General features: G+C 43.4%; 1 protein-coding gene across 2 annotated transcripts in view; it reads right to left on the bottom strand.

Moving 5' to 3' along the window:
- Nucleotides 1-2136: 2136 nt before the first annotated feature.
- Nucleotides 2137-19400, bottom strand: part of LOC106584599 (plasma membrane calcium-transporting ATPase 1) — a 42935-nt gene continuing 25671 nt past the window's right edge. For both annotated transcript variants that reach the window (XM_014170071.2, XM_014170072.2), the window contains exons 6-21: nucleotides 17662-17898; nucleotides 16562-16588; nucleotides 9009-9158; nucleotides 8652-8866; nucleotides 8308-8550; nucleotides 7810-8051; nucleotides 7256-7493; nucleotides 6843-7022; nucleotides 6671-6758; nucleotides 6452-6558; nucleotides 6128-6319; nucleotides 5738-5951; nucleotides 5328-5539; nucleotides 5120-5227; nucleotides 4734-4922; nucleotides 2137-4563 (exon numbers count right to left, since the gene is read on the bottom strand). In XM_014170071.2, the coding sequence (XP_014025546.1) occupies nucleotides 4195-4563; nucleotides 4734-4922; nucleotides 5120-5227; nucleotides 5328-5539; nucleotides 5738-5951; nucleotides 6128-6319; nucleotides 6452-6558; nucleotides 6671-6758; nucleotides 6843-7022; nucleotides 7256-7493; nucleotides 7810-8051; nucleotides 8308-8550; nucleotides 8652-8866; nucleotides 9009-9158; nucleotides 16562-16588; nucleotides 17662-17898 (3011 nt within the window). In that variant the 3' untranslated portion in view covers nucleotides 2137-4194. The remainder of the gene's footprint in view (nucleotides 4564-4733; nucleotides 4923-5119; nucleotides 5228-5327; nucleotides 5540-5737; nucleotides 5952-6127; nucleotides 6320-6451; nucleotides 6559-6670; nucleotides 6759-6842; nucleotides 7023-7255; nucleotides 7494-7809; nucleotides 8052-8307; nucleotides 8551-8651; nucleotides 8867-9008; nucleotides 9159-16561; nucleotides 16589-17661; nucleotides 17899-19400) is intronic.

The raw sequence follows: 19400 nt of genomic DNA, 5'->3' as shown, positions 1-19400 counted from the left end.
CATTGTTGCTTTAAGCAAGAAGCTGCAAGCAAGGCTCCCAGACAACCTTGAAGCCTTGCGAAACATGGCCTTGTTCTGTGTTAAGGAAACGCTAAAGCATAATAAAGGCACCACTGAAATGATTAATGTAGCTGAGCTACTGGGATACCAGCCCCAAACAATTGATACAATATTTCCCAATGGAGAAACATCCATCTGTTTAGGTGGGACTCAACTGAAAATACAGTCAAGTGTTGGAGTGAAGTCAATAACTACACGGACTCTTCCGGGTCAAATCCATTTGAAGAACTGTGCAAAGCTGCACTCGCTGCCCTCTCCTTGCCACACTCAAATGCGGAGGTTGAACGGCTGTTCAGCCTAATGAGTGTGGTCAAGTCAAAGTTAAGAAATAGAATGTCACTGCACACTCTCAACTCCATACTCCTGGTGCAGTATGGACTGAAGCTGGCTGGTGATACCTGTTACCAGCATAAACTACCAAGTGAAGTTCTGCAGCAGGTTGGCACCACAGCAGCATACAGCTTTAAGGCCACTCCATCCTCTACTGCTGGTTCCAGCTCCGTGACAATGCAGTTGGACTGTGAAGATGAAGAGGATTTCCTTGCCTATCTATGATTCATCATATCTACAGTACGTATGCAAGGAGTGGACTTTCTGGAACTGGCGGAGACACACAGCTGATGGTGGCAGTGTGTACTGCAGTGTGTGCGAGAACAGTGGCAATATCTGGAGGAAACCATTGAGCAGCTAGCCAGCCAAGCAGCACAACAACATGGAGAGAGCTGGAGAGAGATGCCTAGCGCACACATCATTATTTGAGTTAAGTTGCTTGTTCAATAAGATAGCATATATACCTTGTTATTAGCTTGTACCTATAATTGTTGATCAGTTAGGTAGCATGTTAACTACCAATACACTGCTTAAAACTATAATTGTTCAGAATGTGTAGGTTTACTAGTTGAAAATAAAATAAATAAAATGTAATTGTTCAATAATGTGTAATTGTTTAATAATTCAATGTGTTGTGTTTAAAAATAAAAATATCTGATCATATAAAATGTGTTGTGTTTCTATTACTTTTACAAATAAAAATATATGATAATAAACAAACAAATGTAAACTAACAAATGTCAAATCATATTTTTAGCCGAGATGGCCAGTCAATTTGAGTAACGCTATTGTGTATTCTACGTAATGATGCAGTTTTACGTTATTACGTAATGACGTCATCACGCAATGACATCACAATGTCTTTTAGCAACAAATCGACCTGCCTCTAGCAACTTCCCCTGAAAATTTGTTGGCAACACTGATCCCATTCCCAACCAGTATCTGGTTCTCCCTGTTTACAATGCTAGTATTATAATAGTATATTATTGAAAAAGTAATACCTGTCATACCTGAGTTAAAGTGAAATTCCTTAACAGAAAATGACTGAAGTAAAAGCGAAAAATCCCTCATTAAAGGAGCTACATGTAGAATTTTTGGATTGTAATTTCAGAAAATGTGCATAATATATCTGCAGTAATAGTGGAATGATAGTGTTTCACAATTTCTTTTCACAAAAAAAAAAAAACATTTTGGCCAATACAAAAATTGCAGATTGCAGATTTTCTGACAAAAAAAGCCAGACCGGAGAGGGGAAAACCACCCTCCCTCTCTTATATTGGCATCACTAAAAAGTGTGGTAATCTCCTCGAGCACAACGAAAAATGGCAGACTGGCGCAAGCGTCAATGTAGAAATCGCTCTGTCATTTCCTGGTTGCTGAAATTCTACACTCTTCAATTTCAGTTTATGTGATACAAAAAGCCCTGAACGGTGTAGGGAGTCATTGTACCATCTAAATTGCTGTGAAATATATTTCCAATAACAAAAAATAGTGTTTACGGCTGTTTGAAGTTGGTGGAAAAAAACTGAAAGTAAAATAGTCTCCACCATGGTCCATGCTCTTTGGAATCCTTAGGACATAGCCACCATGGTCCATGCTAATCGGGATCCTTGGGATGATGGATAGCACTAACTTATCCACCTTGTTGCGGGAATGATGGTGTGGTGTAGTCTTTTTAAATTAGTGTTGCAATAATGACTGAATGTTGAGAAAAGGTAAAATATATAGAGGACAGATTCAAAACCATTTAGATAAGCTAAATATTCATATTTTATTTTCAAAAACCATACACATTACTCAACAAGTTTCGAAAATGAATATCGACCACAACAGCCATTTACACTGCTCAAAATAAACAGACACAAAGTACTTTATTACCAAATATTGAGATAAAAAAAATACTTAAAGAGGTGGATAAACAGTAATTCCCAATGTGGAATGAAACTACAGAGAAACAAACAAAAGTTGCTTATGGAATCTTTCTTCATTTTTTACCACCTACAGTACTTCCATTGGATTGTGATTTATACCTTCTTTCTTCTTAATATGAAGTTTGAAATTGCAATACAGAGAAGAAATCCCAAATAAATATGTCCGTATCCACAAAGTATCTCAGAGTAGAAGTGCTGATCTAGGATCATTTGAATCTGTTAGATCATAATGAACAAGATTAAATGGACAGATCCTAGATCAGCACTCCTACTCAGATGGTTTATGGATATGGGCCCTGGATTCCAGAAACATAGAATTGGTCCTGCACTGTGAAAATGTAATAAAACAATAGTAACGTAACAAAACAATCTCCACAGCCCAGGACAACGTTTTTATTTTGGCATTTCAGGATTTTTGCTTTCTGTGTTTGTTGAATAGCACCCAAAAGCAATTCATTGGGTAAACATGTAAACTATTTCCAATGAGATAAATGGTGTTTTTACTGTAGGCTTGCCCCCCCCCCCGCCCCCCCAAAAACTGTTTTGAATCCTTTTCAATCCTACCTCCAAAATGATGATACTCTGACTTTTGTGAGGGATGAAAACTACTTAGTTTTCTCAAAGAAGATACAAAGCTAGGCTATATTTGACAAAATATCAAGTCTCTCTGAAGGAGGTTTAATGCATTAAAGTACTGTGCTGAGAGTCTAAAGTCCCCTGTATCTTGAGTAGTTCTATGTTTCCTGGAGGGTATTTCAAAAAGCAGAATCAATATGGTAGTCAGCTTTAAAATAATAACAACCCAAATCTCCCAGGTCAGTTCACAGGAGAGGTCAAATGGAAAGGGGCATCAATGGGTAAGTATTACTTTATCAACTCACTGTACATGTTAATGATAAGGAGAATCAAGTTATATCAGTTAGCTGGGCAAACCCTTTGATCCTATTTGTGAAATACAACCCAGGTCATCAAAACCATTCAGCACATTGAACGTCTTTGAATTACGTGCTTTTTGATCAGGCAACAACCTACTCCTGATTTAAAATGGTAAAAAATGACTTAAAACCAACAATACACCCACTACACATAATTATCTCTACAGACACATTGTACAGTATGTAGAGTATGTATAGTATCCTTGATTCATAATGAGCCTTTCCATGGAGTCGGTGCTTATCATCTGTGGTCTAGATTTATAGCACTAGTGACAAATGGAAGCTCCACTTTCCAGTAAACATGAAATTTAGTTTTGGAATGATTGGGAACAGAGTGAATATTTACAGTGTGGAATTGTGTTCATGGATATTTGTGGCTGTTTTCCAGTTATTGTAACCTCTCCTAACAGACCATAAAACCACTTTCTTACACAAGTTTCTACACAAGTATTCTTATTTTGCTAGATATTTCTATGTACCTAGCAAAATACATACCAAATAGAACTTGCAGGCAAAATAGTTCAGTTTCAATAGAAACCTGTTTTCTCCTAAAAAACAGCAATATCTAAAATACAGTATATATATTTTTTTAATTTCACAGCCCCACGTTGTACATGTTATTACGTAGGTCTTTCACAGACAATCAAAGATTCACAAATGTGTAAACAGGTCTGCTTTCACAACATGAATGAAATCGTAAAAATATACATAGCCAATGCATTAATTCTTTAGAAGTATTGCTGATGTACAGCAATGCGTCCCAGCCTCTTTCACTCAAAATGTGCACCTCTCCATCGATACAAGACCATCAAAATCTGAAATATCTGATGTCCTCAATTCCAGTCCAAACCAAAACTTCTAGAAGCCCCCTCTCCCCACATCTTGGTATTGTTAAGTGGGCTGAGGTCAGTGGGCCATTACTGGTACTACGGTCCAGCTCAGAGGGAGGTCTCCAGGCTGTTCAGCGGGCTCCCAGGGCATGTCGGAAGCACAGCACTCTCATTCCCGCTAATCTTTGGGCTCTCCTTGTGGAGGGGGATGACCATGTCCACAGCGTTATTGTTCTGGTTGGGCGAGGACGGGAGGGTGGCCAGTTTGGAGTGTGGGGGCAGAGTCTGTGTAGCGTTGCGCTTGGTGGGAGCATCGTCCTCCCCCTCTGTGTCGTCGATGAGTGGGATCTGTGGCTCTGAGTCTTCTATCCTGAACTCTGGGGTTGTCATGAAGTTGTGGATGGAGTTGCGGGACTCCGGGGTCTCCAGGCCCTCGTAGGGGGACATAGTGTCTCGGAAGGCATTCACTACGCGGATCTGGACAGTTTGGGGACAAAGACACAGTCAAAATATGAGTATTGAGACCCCATTGAAAGTTAATAAAGCACAATACTGAGTTTGTATCCAGGCCAATGGTAGCTATGGTTTGGTGTAAAGCTGAGGGATGATTGTGAGCTGAGATGTAATTGTGAGTTGACCATACATACCTGAGTCTGGATCCTGCCTAGACCTCTGCACCAGAGAACCTGTCCCCTCCTCATCTCCATCTCAGCGTGGTCGATCTCGTCTAGGTCCTCCATCTCCTCCAGCTCCTCCTCAGGGATCTCCGCCTGCTGTGTGCCATGGCCTGCAGACTTCAGGAACTTCAGCCGGCTGGTGGGGACAGTGGTGACCACCTATAAATGAAACACAAACTCAAATGGTGAAAACATACAAAGCGGGAGGCAGAGTGACGATGCAGTACTGAAGGAGAGACAGAGGAGGAAGGAACTGTGTGCGAGGTAGAGTCATTCAGCTTACCTCTTGTCATTTATTAACAGGCAAGTAGATCACAGGGACTTTGAAGGACATTAGAAACCGGCAAGAAGCTCACCTGACCCCACAGTAGACATCCAAAGCCCAAGAAGACACACCAGAGCCATTGGTCGATGGTGAGGCCCACACAGCTGAAAGGTTTCCCTCCAAACTGCACTATCACAATCTGGATGACAAAACACAGGGTGATTGGAGAGCATTGCTACTTTCTTTCCAATATGAAATCCCCTGTGTGAATTTCCTGTATGGATCTGAATGCTGCTCACCTGGATGATGAACGTTCCGAACACAATGGAGCAGAAGATCATATTTTTGAAGATGCCGTCAAAGACGTTGCGCTCGCCGTGGATCTTGCGGGCGTTGATCTCGTTGAAGAGTTGCATCATGACGAAGGTGTTGAAGACAATTGTGTAATGTTCTGAGGGAGGGGCGTGGAGTGGCGCGTACCTCCCACTATCAATGTCGAACATCTGCTCCCCTGTGGTGGAAACATAGGTGCAGTGCATACTGACAGGCCCACTGGAGACCAGCAATACGATCACGTAATACGATATATTTGCTTTCATAACTTTATCAAGAACAAAGTTAGATTTCATAGAGGGGAAAAAAATACATGAATTTTAATGTCAATGTCCAATTGGCACGACTAACTGAATTGACCCCAGGCGGTACTCACCGGCGAACAACAGAGTGAAGATGATGGTGAGCTGGTAGACGGCGTGGCCCAGGATGTTCTTCATCATGGTTCGAGAGATGAGGGGCTTGTTGCGGCCGTATGGCTTCCTCAGCAGGAGAGACTCAGTTGGGGGCTCAGTGGCCAGGGCCAGCGAGGCAAAGGTGTCCATGATCAGGTTCACCCACAGCATCTGGACAGCTTTGAGAGGAGAGTCCTGAGGGGAGATGTAGTTTGAGTTATGTGTAGCGCTCCACTTTTCAAAGACAGTTGTAACTTGTAGAGTAGATAATAAAAACTCCCTATAGGCAGTTAGACTCTCTGTGCCTCAACTTTACAAGCAGAAAGGCAAGATGGGAAGGATGAACATGGCAGAAATAGAGAGTGTCTCACCTGTGTGATGCAGGCTCCGGTGAAGGCCACAATGACAGCCACCACATTAACCGTCAGCTGGAACTGGAGAAACTTGGAGATGCTATCGTAGACGTTCCGTCCCCACATCACCGCCTTGACGATGCTGCTGAAGTTGTCATCTGTCAGGATGATGTCTGAGGCCTCTTTGGCCACATCCGTGCCTGCAATGCCCTGTGGGCACATCATGTCACAGCGTATTAGTCACAGCACCAAAAGTATCTGTCTGGTTGAATGAGAGAGAGAACCTACTCATGTAATATTGATGGGACATAACATGTGCCAGATCTTGGAGTATAATAATACCATGGCAAATCCAACATCAGCTTTCTTCAAGGCAGGGCCGTCATTAGTACCATCTCCTGTTACAGCAACAACTTGTCTTGGTTCTTGTACAGTGCTATCCATTATACCTGTGAACAGAGGCAAGCATCATCCCTTTAGATAATAATATGTGTGACCCAAAAATGTATCTGTAACTTTCCAAAGATAGTGATGAATGAAAAAGAATAACCACAAACATACCTTTCACTAAGGTATGTTTGTCAGTGGGTGAGGATCTTGCAAGCACACGGAGTTTGGGCCAAATCTTATCAATGCGCTCCTGCTCAATCTGGAAGTAGACAGTTCCTTGGGTTACTGTATCATCCCATTTTTTTTTTACAGAAACAGTTCTATTTTGTGAGAGGAATATTACCTCTCCCAGTTCGTTTCTAATTCGTCGGTTGAACTCTTTGCCGTCTATACAGAGGAAGTCATCTCCGGGCTGCAGTATGCCGCACTTGCTAGCGATAGCCCGAGCCGTGTTGATGTTGTCACCTGTGACCATGCGCACCGTGATGCCAGCGCGCTGACACCTCTTAATGGCGTCAGGGACCTAGGGTGGAAGAAGAATACCTTACTGTCCATTTTTTCTCTTCAGATTATGGAAATGCGTGTTTTGCTTATAATCCAACGCCCCAGAGACACACTCACAAACACCTGCTTTCCTTTTTAGGGTGATTATACATGTACATTGTTGAGTGTTATAGCAACACAAACATTTACCTTCTTCAATTAATTGGACCTTTGCAACAAGAACCTTTGTTTGGGCTCCAATGGCCCTTTTACCTCTGGCCGTACGGGGTCCTCGATGCCCACCACACACAAACAGGTGAGGCCAGTGAGGATGTCAGTTTCGTTTTCCCAGTCAGGCTCGCCATCGGCAGGGGGGAAGTCCCTGTAGGCCAGGCAGATGGTCCTGAGGCCCTCGGAGGCCATGGGCTCGATCACCTTCTTCACCACGTCATCTCTGTCCCTGGACTTGAAGACCTTAGCCTCCCCATTGGCTGTCATGATCTTACAACACCTGCGTTGAGATAAAGAGAGAATTTATTTTAGGTTTATATTTCTATTAGGTTTATATTAAGTTTATATACTGTATATATTAGGTTTATATTTATATACTGTATATATTAGGTTTATATTTATATTAGGTTTATATTTATATTAAGTTTATATACTGTATATATTAGGTTTATATTTATATACTATATATATATATATATTAGGTTTATATTTATATTAAGTTTATATTCATATTAGGTTTCTGACAAATAATACTGAGCAAGTTAATTTGTTGAGTTAATTTGCACGAAAGGGAAAAACAGAAAGTCCCGGCCTACTTCTTCAGGAGGATCTCTGATGCTCCTTTGCTGAACATGCGGTAGCTCCCATCTGCGTTCTTTAGCACCGTGCTCATGGACTTCCTGACTGAGTTGAAGGTGTAGACCTTGAAGAGCTTCTCCTCTGGGATCTCATTGCGGATGGTCATATAGTCCCGTCTCAGATCCAAGACAAAGCCCAGCAAGGCACATTCAGTCTTGTTGCCCACTTGGCGCGGCAGCCCGCCCTCCTTCTCAGGAGACTGAGACACACCATTTACACATTAAGGTCAGTTCCAAACTTCAAATCAGCTAACATAAATGAAATTCTTTACAAATATTTCCCATTGATATCAATGCAAGAGGATTTGGCTCTGGCTTGAAATCCCTGACCTGGCACTCAATGTATTTGCACAGATGTCAATAAAAGATTGCCAAGAAAAGAGCTTTATTGCAGATCTTTTTGTGTTCTGTTTGCCAGAGTTGAAAATCTCAACAGAATGAAATATTTTCACTTACCATGATCTTGGAAGTGTAAGCACAGTTGACTCCGATGCCCATAATGAGCAGGTCCAAGACTTTGCCTGGGATGAGGTCAGGCTCAGGAACCACCCTGTAGTGCCTGGCTCCCAGATAAGCCTGGACCACGGTCATCCTGTTCATGGTTAATGTCCCCGTTTTGTCAGAGCAGATGGCTGTGGCATTGCCCATGGTTTCACAGGCATCCAGGTGCCTCACCAGGTTGTTGTCTTTCATCATTTTCTGAGGAAGAGAGGAGGCTATTATTTGTGATCTGGCAATGCGTTTCTTAATTACTCCTGTCTGAATTATACATACTGTATTAACATAGTAGTGATACCTACTTTGACAGAGTATGCCAATGAGATGGTGACGGCCAAGGGGAGCCCTTCGGGCACGGCCACCACTAGCACAGTTACGCCAATGATGAAGAACTTGACACAGAACTGTATGTAGATGGGTGTGCAGTCCGCGACCCATGGTAGGCCCTGGATCCAGAAAGTGTCCACCATAAACAGAGTTATCAGGATGATTACTGTTAATCCCGACATGAACAGGCCTGGACAGGGGAAAGGATAGGAAAGAGGAAAATATCTTTAATGATGACAAACTGAGACAATCCGCTGTGGAAATCAAACGCACTTTCAGAATTCTGAATTTTGCTTGGCTGAAATAGAGGGCTTCCCTTGTGATGGTTTTACCTGCTTTGCCGATCTGCACCGCTAATTTGGTCAACTTCCCCTGGAGCACAGACTTTTCCTTCTTTGGTAGGTTGGCTTTCTTCTTCTCCTCTCCTCCATCGTCACTGTTTAGGGGCTGCATCTCCACGCCTGCACCACCCTTAGACTTACCTGAGGGAGACGAGAGGATGGGTTCAAATGACATTAAGTTGAAATAGAGACATTTTGGGAAACATCGGGTTCACATCTAATTCACAACATGAGCCCATCAAAACTAATTTCTTCAGAGATGACAAGAGTGTAACTATACTCCCCGAATAACTATACTCTGTGAGTAACTATACTCACTGAGTAACTATGCTCTCTGAGTAACTAACTATACTCAATGAGTAACTAACTATACTCCAGAAGTGGATATATTCCCTGAGTGACTAACTATACTCCCCGAGTAACTATAACTATACAGAAGCTAGCCAGAGGTTAGCCATTTTCACTGGCTAACGTTGGAGTTCAGCTAGCCACGGTTAGCTGTCCTCAGCTATCCATTAGCTCGAAAAGCTATCGCCAGTTTTTGTACAGCGCGACTCAGACCAGAGCACACCGGACCTATTCTCTCTCCTTTCCCCGATTTCTACCGCAGGCTCTGGACATTTACACCTGGATCTTGCAGCTAACTAGCTGCTACCTGAGTGACTATTGGCAACGTCGGTCCCGGAATTAACACACATTATCCCGGAGCTAGCCAGCTGAAGAGTTCCGTCAGCCACTCGTGGGCTTTTCCTGAGCTAGCCAGCTGAAGTGTCTCCTGGGCTACAATCACCTATCCTGACCCGCTTTACTGCCGATGCGGAGCCCCATCGGGCCCTCACGACTGGACCACCGACTTTATCTGCCCGAGGGAGTTATCCAACTGGCCCCTCTGTCGCGACGTAACCTGATCGCCCATCTGCGGCCCACTAATCGTTAATCGTTAGCTGTCTTATCGGCTGCGATCTGAATAGGTCTATCGGACACTTTTCTTGGGCCACTATAACTAACTATTTTGCCAACTTGGACTGGTCCCCCCTTCCACACGGAACCCCACTAACCCACAGACGGAAACGCACGAGGTGGCTAAAAACAGACCTCCCTCCATCTTCCACCAGCTTGCTTCCTATGGCCCGGCTAGCTGTCTGAATCTCACTGGACCCTTTGATCACTCGGCTAAGCATGCCTCTCCTCAATGTCAATATGCAATGTCCATTGCTGTTCTGGTTAGTGTTTATTGGCTTATTTCACTGTAGAGCCTCTAGCCCTGCTCATTATACCTTATCCAACCTCTCAGTTCCTCCACCCACACATGCTATGACACATCTTCTGGTTTCAATGATGTTTCTAGAGACAATATCTCTCTCATCATCACTAAATGCCTTGGTTTACCTCCTCTGTATTCACATCCCACCATACCTTTGTCTGTACATTATACCTTGAAGCTATTTTATCGCCCCCAGAAACCTGCTCCTTTTTCTCTCTATTCTGGACGTCACAGACGACCAATTCTTATAGCTTTTAGCCGTACCCTTATACTCATTCTTCTCTGCTCCTCTGGGGATGTAGAGGTGAATCCAGGCCCTGCAGTGCCTGGCTCCACTCCTACTCCCCAGGCGCTCTCTTTTGATGACTTCTGTAACCGTAATAGCCTTGGTTTCATGCATGTTAACATTAGAAGCCTCCTCCCTAAGTTTGTTTTATTCACTGCTTTAGCTCACTCTGCCAACCCGGATGTCCTAGCTGTGTCTGAATCTTGGCTTAGGAAGTCCACCAAAAACTCTGAAATCTTCATCCCTAACTACAACGTTTTCAGACAAGATAGAACGACCAAAGGGGGCGGTGTTGCAATCTACTGCAGAGATAGCCTGCAGAGCTCTGTTCTGCTATCCAGGTCTGTACCCAAACAATTTGAACTTCTACTTTTAAAAATCCACCTCTCCAAAAACAAGTCTCTCACCGTCGCCGCCTGCTATAGACCCCCCTCGGCCCCTAGCTGTGCTCTGGACACCATATGTGAACTGATTGCCCCCCATCTATCTTCAGAGCTCGTGCTACTAGGTGACCTAAACTGGGACATTAACACCCCAGCCATCCTACAATCCAAGCTTGATGCCCTCAATCTCACACAAATTATTAATGAACCCACCAGGTACAACCCCAAAGCCGCAAACACTGGCACCCTCATAGATTTCATCCTAACCAACGTGCCCTCTAAATACACCTCTGCTGTTTTCAACCAAGATCTCAGCGATCACTGCCTCATTGCCTGCACCCGTAATGGTTCAGAGGTCAAACGCCCTCCACTCATCACTGTCAAACGCTCCCTGAAACATTTCAACGAGCAAGCCTTTCTAATCGACCTGGCCCTGGTATCCTGGAAAGATATTGACCTCATCCCGTCAGTAGAGGATGCCTGGTTATTTTTTTTAAATGCCTTCCTCACCATCTTAAATAAGCATGCCCCTTTCAAGAAATTTAGAACCAGGAACAGATATAGCCCTTGGTTCTCCCCAGACCTGACTGCCCTTAACCAACACAAAAATATCCTGTGGCGTTCTGCATTAGCATCGAACTGCCCCCGCGATATGCAACTTTTCAGAGAAGTTAGAAACCAATACACACAGGCAGTTAGAAACGCCAAGGCTAGCTTTTTATAAACAGAAATTTGCTTCCTGCAACTCAAACTCTAAAAAGTTCTGGGACACTGTAAAGTCCATGGAGAATAAGAACACCTCCTCCCAACTGCCCACTGCACTGAGGATAGGAAACTCTGTCACCACCGATAAGCCCACTATAATTGAGAATTTCAATAAGCATTTTTCTACGGCTGGCCATGCTTTCCACCTAACTACCCCTACTGCATTCAACAGCACTGCACCCCCCACAGCTACTCGCCCAAGCCTCCCCCATTTCTCTTTCTCCCAAATCCATTCAGCTGATGTTCTGAAAGAGCTGCAAAATCTGGACCCCTACAAATCAGCTGGGCTTGACAATCTGGACCCTTTCTTTCTAAAATTCTGCCGAAATTATTGCAACCCCTATTACTAGCCTGTTCAACCTCTCTTTCGTGTCGTCTGAGATTCGCATAGATTGGAAAGCAGCTGCTGTCATCCCCCTCTTCAAAGGAGGTGACACTCTTGACACAAATTGCTACAGACCTATATCCATCCTACCCTGCCTTTCTAAGGTCTTCGAAAGCCAAGTCAACAAACAGATTACCGACCATTTCGAATCCCACCGCACCCTCTCCTCTATGCAATCTGGTTTCAGAGCTGGTCATGGGTGCACCTCAGCCACGCTCAAGGTCCTAAACGACATCGTAACCGCCATCGATAAGAAACAATACTGTGCTGCCGTATTCATTGACCTGGCCAAAGCTTTTGACTCTGTTAATCACCACATCCTCATCGGCAGACTCAGTAGCCTTGGTTTCTCAAACGATTGCGTCGCCTGGTTCACCAACTACTTCTCTGATAGAGTTCAGTGTGTCAAATCGGAGGGCCTGCTGTCCATACCTCTGGCAGTCTCTATGGGGGTACCACAGGGTTCAATTCTTGGGCAAACTCTTTTCTCTGTATACATCAATGATGTCGCTCTTGCTGCTGGTGAATCTCTGATCCACCTCTACGCAAACGACACCATTCTGTATACTTCTGGCCCTTCTTTGGACACTGTGTTAACAACCCTCCAGACGAGCTTCAATGCCATCCAACTGCTCCTAAATACAAGTAAAACTAAATGCATGCTCTTCAACCGATCGCTGCCTGCACCTGCCCGCCTGTCCAGCATCACTTCTCTGGACGGTTCTGACTTAGAATTTGTGGATAACTACAAATACCTAGGTGTCTGGTTAGACTGTAAACTCTCCTTCCAGACTCACATCCATCATCTCCAATCCAAAGTTAAATCTAGAATTGGCTTCCTATTTCGCAACAAAGCATCCTTCACTCATGCTGCCAAACATACCCTCGTAAAACTGACCATCCTACCAATCCTCGACTTCGGCAATGTCATTTACAAAATAGCCTCCAATACCCTACTCAACAAGCTGGATGCAGTCTATCACAGTGCCATCCGTTTTGTCACCAAAGCCCCATATACTACCCACCACTGCGACCTGTACGCTCTCATTGGCTGGCCTTCGCTTCATAATCGTCGCCAAACACATTGGCTCCAGGTCATCTACAAGACCCTGCTAGGTAAAGTCCCCCCTTATCTCCGCTCACTGGTCACCATAGCAGCACCCACCTGTAGCACGCGCTCCAGCAGGTATATCTCTCTGGTCACCCCTAAAGCCAACTCCTCCTTTGGTCGTCTCTCCTTCCAGTTCTCTGCTGCCAATGACTGGAACGAACTACAAAAATCTCTGAAACTGGAAACACTTTTCTCCCTCACTAGCTTTAAGCACCAGCTATCAGAGCAGCTCCCAGATCACTGCACCTGTACATAGCCCATCTATAATTTAGCCCAAACTACTACCTCTTCCCCTACTGTATTTATTTATTTTATTTATTATTTTGCTCCTGTGCACCATATTATTTATATTTTAACTTTGAACTTTCTTCAAATTATAATTCTACCATTCCAGTGTTTTACTTGCTATACTTTATTTACTTTGCCACCATGGCCTTTTTTTGCCTTTACCTCCCTTATCTCACATCATTTGCTCACATTGTATATAGTCTTATTTTTGTCTACTGTATCATTGATTGTATGTTGTTTTACTCCATGTGTAACTCTGTGTTTTTGTATGTTGTCGAACTGCTTTGCTTTATCTTGGCCAGGTCGCAATTGTAAATGAGAACTTGTTCTCAACTTGCCTACCTGGTTAAATAAAGGTGAAATAAAAACAATATTTAAAAAATACTCTGAGTAACTAACTATGCGCCCTAAGCAACTACACTCCCTGAGTAAATAACTATACTACCTGAATAATTAGACTCTCTGAGTAACTAACTATAGTCCCTGAGTAACTAACAATAGTCCTTGAGTAACTATACTCCCTGGGTAATTATACTCCCTGAGTGTAAGGAATAAGATAAGGCATAAGGCAGTAAAAACCAGGAGAAAACTACTTTTACACTATCAATACATTCTCTTCAGTTGTCTCTTTATTTTTTCCAGATACATTAGATAAAAAAGTCAAACATTAGCAAACATGAGCACCTCATAATACAATAGTTGTAATAAGAATTGTTGATGCATCCAATTAACAAATAATTAAATGTGGGAAATAAAATAGTACATTGGTGTGTAAGGAGTCATAGTTGGATGGCAGGGGTTGTTGATACTGCATGGAAACAGATAGGGGGTGCTATTCTATGTAATACACCGCAGTGACACTATGGTGTTTGGCTCACAGTCTTTAATCCTAGTCTGGGGATTATTGCTCTTTCTTGGCTGAGATTCTCTACAAGCCAATCCAACCGCCATCATCCCAAAACATGCCCACGTTCTGTAAATGTACAAACACACACTCACTAGAACCCTAAATACTCAACACGTTAGTAAGTGAAGTAAAGGGACCTTGTTCATCCAGGCAAATGTGTGAGTGAGCGTGTGTGTGTGTAAGTGTTTAAGTGTGCTGATCCGAAAACAGTACAGGTTGTTAGCTAAAGGAAGAAAAGCAGAGGGGGAAAGCAGCTGCTGAGATTAAGAGCTGTAATCTCCTTGGTCCTAATCACCATGAGAAGAGTCAAGAGCACCTGCTGCTCAGGACCACATGGACACACACATTACCATATGCCCTCAGGGAAACACAGGGCCGCACCGGCGGCCGGAGCGATTCGTAGCGAGGCCTAGCTCAGACTTTACCCACCTCACGCAGACCAGATCATACAGAGTCTATATAAACACACAAACCAAACTATACAGTACTCAATATAAACACACCATGCTCGCGAAGTGCACACAAATAAAAACTAGCAGCTTCAATATATACTGCTCAAAAAAATAAAGGGAACACTTAAACAACACAATGTAACTCCAAGTCAATCACACTTCTGTGAAATCAAACTGTCCACTTAGGAAGCAACACTGATTGACAATAAATTTCACATGCTGTTGTGCAAATGGAATAGACAACAGGTGGAAATTATAGGCAATTAGCAAGACACCCCCAATAAAGGAGTGGTTCTGCAGGTGGTAACCACAGACCACTTCTCAGTTCCTATCCTTCCTGGCTAATGTTTTGGTCACTTTTGAATGCTGGCGGTGCTTTCACTCTAGTGGTAGCATGAGACGGAGTCTACAACCCACACAAGTGGCTCAGGTAGTGCAGCTCATCCAGGATGGCACATCAATGCGAGCTGTGGCAAGAAGGTTTGCTGTGTCTGTCAGCGTAGTGTCCAGATCATGGAGGCACTACCAGGAGACAGGCCCGTACATCAGGAGACGTGGAGGAGGCCGTAGGAGGGCATCAACCCAGCAGCAGGACCGCTACCTCTGCCTTTGTGCAAGGAGGAGCAGGAGGAACACTGCCAGAGCCCTGCAAAATGACCTCCAGCAGGCTACAAATATGCATGTGTCTGCTCAAACGGTCAGAAACAGACTCCATGAGGGTGGTATGAGGGCCGATGTCCACAGGTGGGGGTTGTGCTTACATCCCAACACCGTGCAGGACGTTTGGCATTTGCCAGAGAACACCAAAATTGGCAAATTCGCCACTGGCGCCCTGTGCTCTTCACAGATGAAAGCAGGTTCACACTGAGTACATGTGACAGACGTGACAGTCTGGACACGCCGTCGAGAACGTTCTGCTGCCTGCAACATCCTCCAGCATGACCGGTTTGGCGGTGGGTCAGTCATGGTGTGGGGTGGCATTTCTTTGGGGGGCCGCACAGCCCTCCATGTGCTCGCCAGAGGTAGCCTGACTGCCATTAGGTACCGAGATGAGATCCTCAGACCCCTTGTGAGACCATATGCTGGTGCGGTTGGCCCTGGGTTCCTCCTAATGCAAGACAATGCTAGACCTCATGTGGCTGGAGTGTGTCAGCAGTTCCTGCAAGAGGAAGGCATTGATGTTATGGACTGGCCCGCCCGTTCCCCAGACCTGAATCCAATTGAGCACATCTGGGACATCATGTCTCGCTCCATCCACCAACGCCACGTTGCACCACAGACTGTCCAGGAGTTGGCGGATGCTTTAGTCCAGGTCTGGGAGGAGATCCCTCAGGAGACCATCCGCCACCTCATCAGGAGCATGCCCAGGCGTTGTAGGGAGGTCATACAGGCACGTGGAGGCCACACACACTACTGAGCCTCGTTTTGACTTGTTTTAAGGACATTACATCAAAGTTGGATCAGCCTGTAGTGTGGTTTTCCACTTTAGTTTTGAGTGTGACTCCAAATCCAGACCTCCATGGGTTGATAAATTGGATTTCCATTGATTATTTTTGTGTGATTTTGTTGTCAGCACATTCAACTATGTAAAGAAAAAAGTATTTAATAAGATTATTTCATTCATTCAGATCTAGGATGTGTTATTTTAGTGTTCCCTTTATTTTTTTGAGCAGTGTAGATATAACACACAATAACAAACCTACCTTTCTTGTTTTTCTCGTCTTTCTTATCTGTGGAGAGAAAGAAACGACTGCACTTAAAAACGGATCCATTTACACATCAGCAAAGAGCTTCTCCCTTTTGCAGAGTGGCAAAACCCTTCTAGTTGTAATGTGAACCCTTGGATGTGAGTTTAATTGACGGCTAGCCCTTATACATCACATTGGAAACTAAGAGGTGTAAATGCTCTGACATGCATTCCTGTCTCAACTCCCTAATAGTGTACTCCCTCACTATGACAATCCCCTGATCAATGATACTGGGATTACAGAGTTAAAGACAACGCTCCCCTAACACTCCTGGCAGGAAGCTAAGGACCAGGTTGTTTAATTCACAGGCAGTAACTGTTTTTAGCCGGGGTGTGACAGGAGAGAGCTTCATGGTCCAACTAACCCAACTGCAGCCAGTTAACTGATATGTTAACCAACTGAGATGTTAACCAACTGAGATGTTAACCAACTGAGATGTTAACCAACTGAGATGTTAACCAACTGAGATCTTAAGTCTGCATCTTCTATAGTGCTCCCACATGCTGTTATTAACATGCACCACAATTCAGCTATAGAAACTGTTTGTGTATTGTGGTGTAAAGTGGGAACTTTGTTATTCATAGTGTTTTTATCATTTGCCCAGCATCTGAGTGGAAATATTGAATGTGCATGTCACTCACACACCATTGACAGACATCTTATCATTGAAGATAGTTTAAACCTTTTCAGGCATTTTAATAGATGACCCAAAGCCAAAAACTTCATTTTACTATCTCTCTTGAATGATTGATTGACCACTTCAGTTAATAAAGAGTGAATAACCTTGTCTGATATCACCTCTATGGAAGAAAATAGCTTTATGTCATGCCACTGGCACAATGTAGCAAGTGTATGCCTTATAGGATAAATTATAGCATAATGGAATATCTTATAGCACTTGTTGGACAGGGTTTTTCAAAACAATTCCATTTTATGTTTACTCCTATGGTGAGTCTCAATCAAAAGCAAGTAGGTCTATTTGTAACAGAGGTGAGAGGTTTGTTTGACACATTTAGTGGCAGATGGCTATGAAAGTACAATCCAGTTCAACATACTTTTCTTGTCCAGTTTGTCTTTCTTGTCCTTCTTTTCTTTCTTCTCTTTCTTTTTCCTCTCATTCTCTTTCTTCTTCTCCTCTTTCTCCCTCTTTTTCCTTTCCTTCTCCGCCTTTTCGTCCTCATCGTCATCTTCGTCTTCCTCGGCTCCAAGCAGTGTGAAAATGATGCCGGTCTGGGAGTTGACACCTACTGCTGTGATCAATATCTTCCCAGAACCCTCCATGACGTGGGTACCTGACGAAAGAACGTGGAGAGACATGATCACAGGAACCTAAACAATGGAATCTAAAATGGGATGGTAATTTTCCAGATTTCTATTGCATTTTTGAGAAAAGTGAAGAGGGGCATCTGTTAAATGTGTAATTAAATATGTAATTAAACTTCTATGGCCTAACAGTATCTATGGAGGAATAGAGAGTGTGTTGTTTCAAGTTGCTGTTGACTCCTAAGAGCTCTTAAGAAGAGTGATTGACAGTAATAGGAAAAGGCTACAACGTCTGATGCACCAAACAGATATTTCATTTCAGAATTTATTAAAATTAGGTTAAGATTAGTGTTACGAGATAGGGTACGTGTTAGGGTCAGCGCTAAAGGTTTTGTTAAGGTTAGGGTAAAGGTAAGGGTCAGTTTTAAGTTTTGGCTAGTTGGTTTAAGCGTCAGCTGTGTCCTTATAGCCTCTCCCACAACAATAATATATACCAGGCTTTTTTGGTCGTGATAGACAGAGCATGAGTAGTAATGTTGTTATTCTCTACTTGAGTAGGAATGGAAAATCAAATGGTCCATTCCGTCACCTAAATCCCCATTCATTCACTTTTTTTGGGTGCCTGCCAGTGCCACAGCAACTACAGTATTTCAAGGGAGAAAAACAAGTGCCTCAATCCATTATCATCTCTTAGTAGTAGTCTACAAACAGGGAGACCCATGTGGTCGTGTTGTGCAGTGGCAGTCAAGCCTTCAAGCTACAATCCATGAGGAAGTTTGATTAAAGTGATGCTCTAAAATGTTTTGTATAATTTCAGACAGTAGTTTTGAAAGTAGTGCTCACGAAGAGTAGCTGCTGCCTTGGCAAATACGATACAAAACTGGTCCCCGAAATTGGTCACAATTGTCTACTACGTCATCCATTTCGTATGATATGTTGCGAATTGCATGGGGCTATGGCCCATGACGTGAACATGCAAAACCAGTGAGGGAGAAGAGCCCTTCTCAAATGGAACAGTAATCTGTTGTCAACAAGGCAAGATGATGCATCGTTCAGAAACCAGAAAATATATGTTTGAATTTTCAAACTACTTTTCATTGAGAAGGCAGATAAAGCCTGTTAATCAAAATCACTCATGTTTGCATGTGAAAAGACAGAATCCTACTCATTACTCCACGTGCTTAAAACTACGTAACCTTTGTTTTGAGCCAACTTCGCCGTTGGCCAGAACGAGGGCACCTGGCTCATGCCCGGGAGGCAACTCAGTTCCAAAACGAATGCAATCAACGCTAACCCGCTTCACCCGGGACGTGCCCGGGGCATTAACAGAACTCCCTCATTAATTAAAACAATAACAAAGCGGCACCCCGCCTCTGTTTCTTTAAAAAGCTGAGTGATGGGCCTGGATAAATGTAAGCACTCTCAAATTAATAGAACAAGAAATGGATGCAAGAACTGACCATCCATGATATTATAATTGTTTTATTTTTTTATTTAACCTTTATTTAACTAGGCAAGTCAGTTAAGAACA

The sequence above is a fragment of the Salmo salar genome, chromosome ssa23, assembly GCF_905237065.1.
Source record: "Salmo salar chromosome ssa23, Ssal_v3.1, whole genome shotgun sequence".
Taxonomy (NCBI): Eukaryota; Metazoa; Chordata; class Actinopteri; order Salmoniformes; family Salmonidae; genus Salmo; species Salmo salar.
This window is presented reverse-complemented; position numbering and strand designations above follow the sequence as displayed.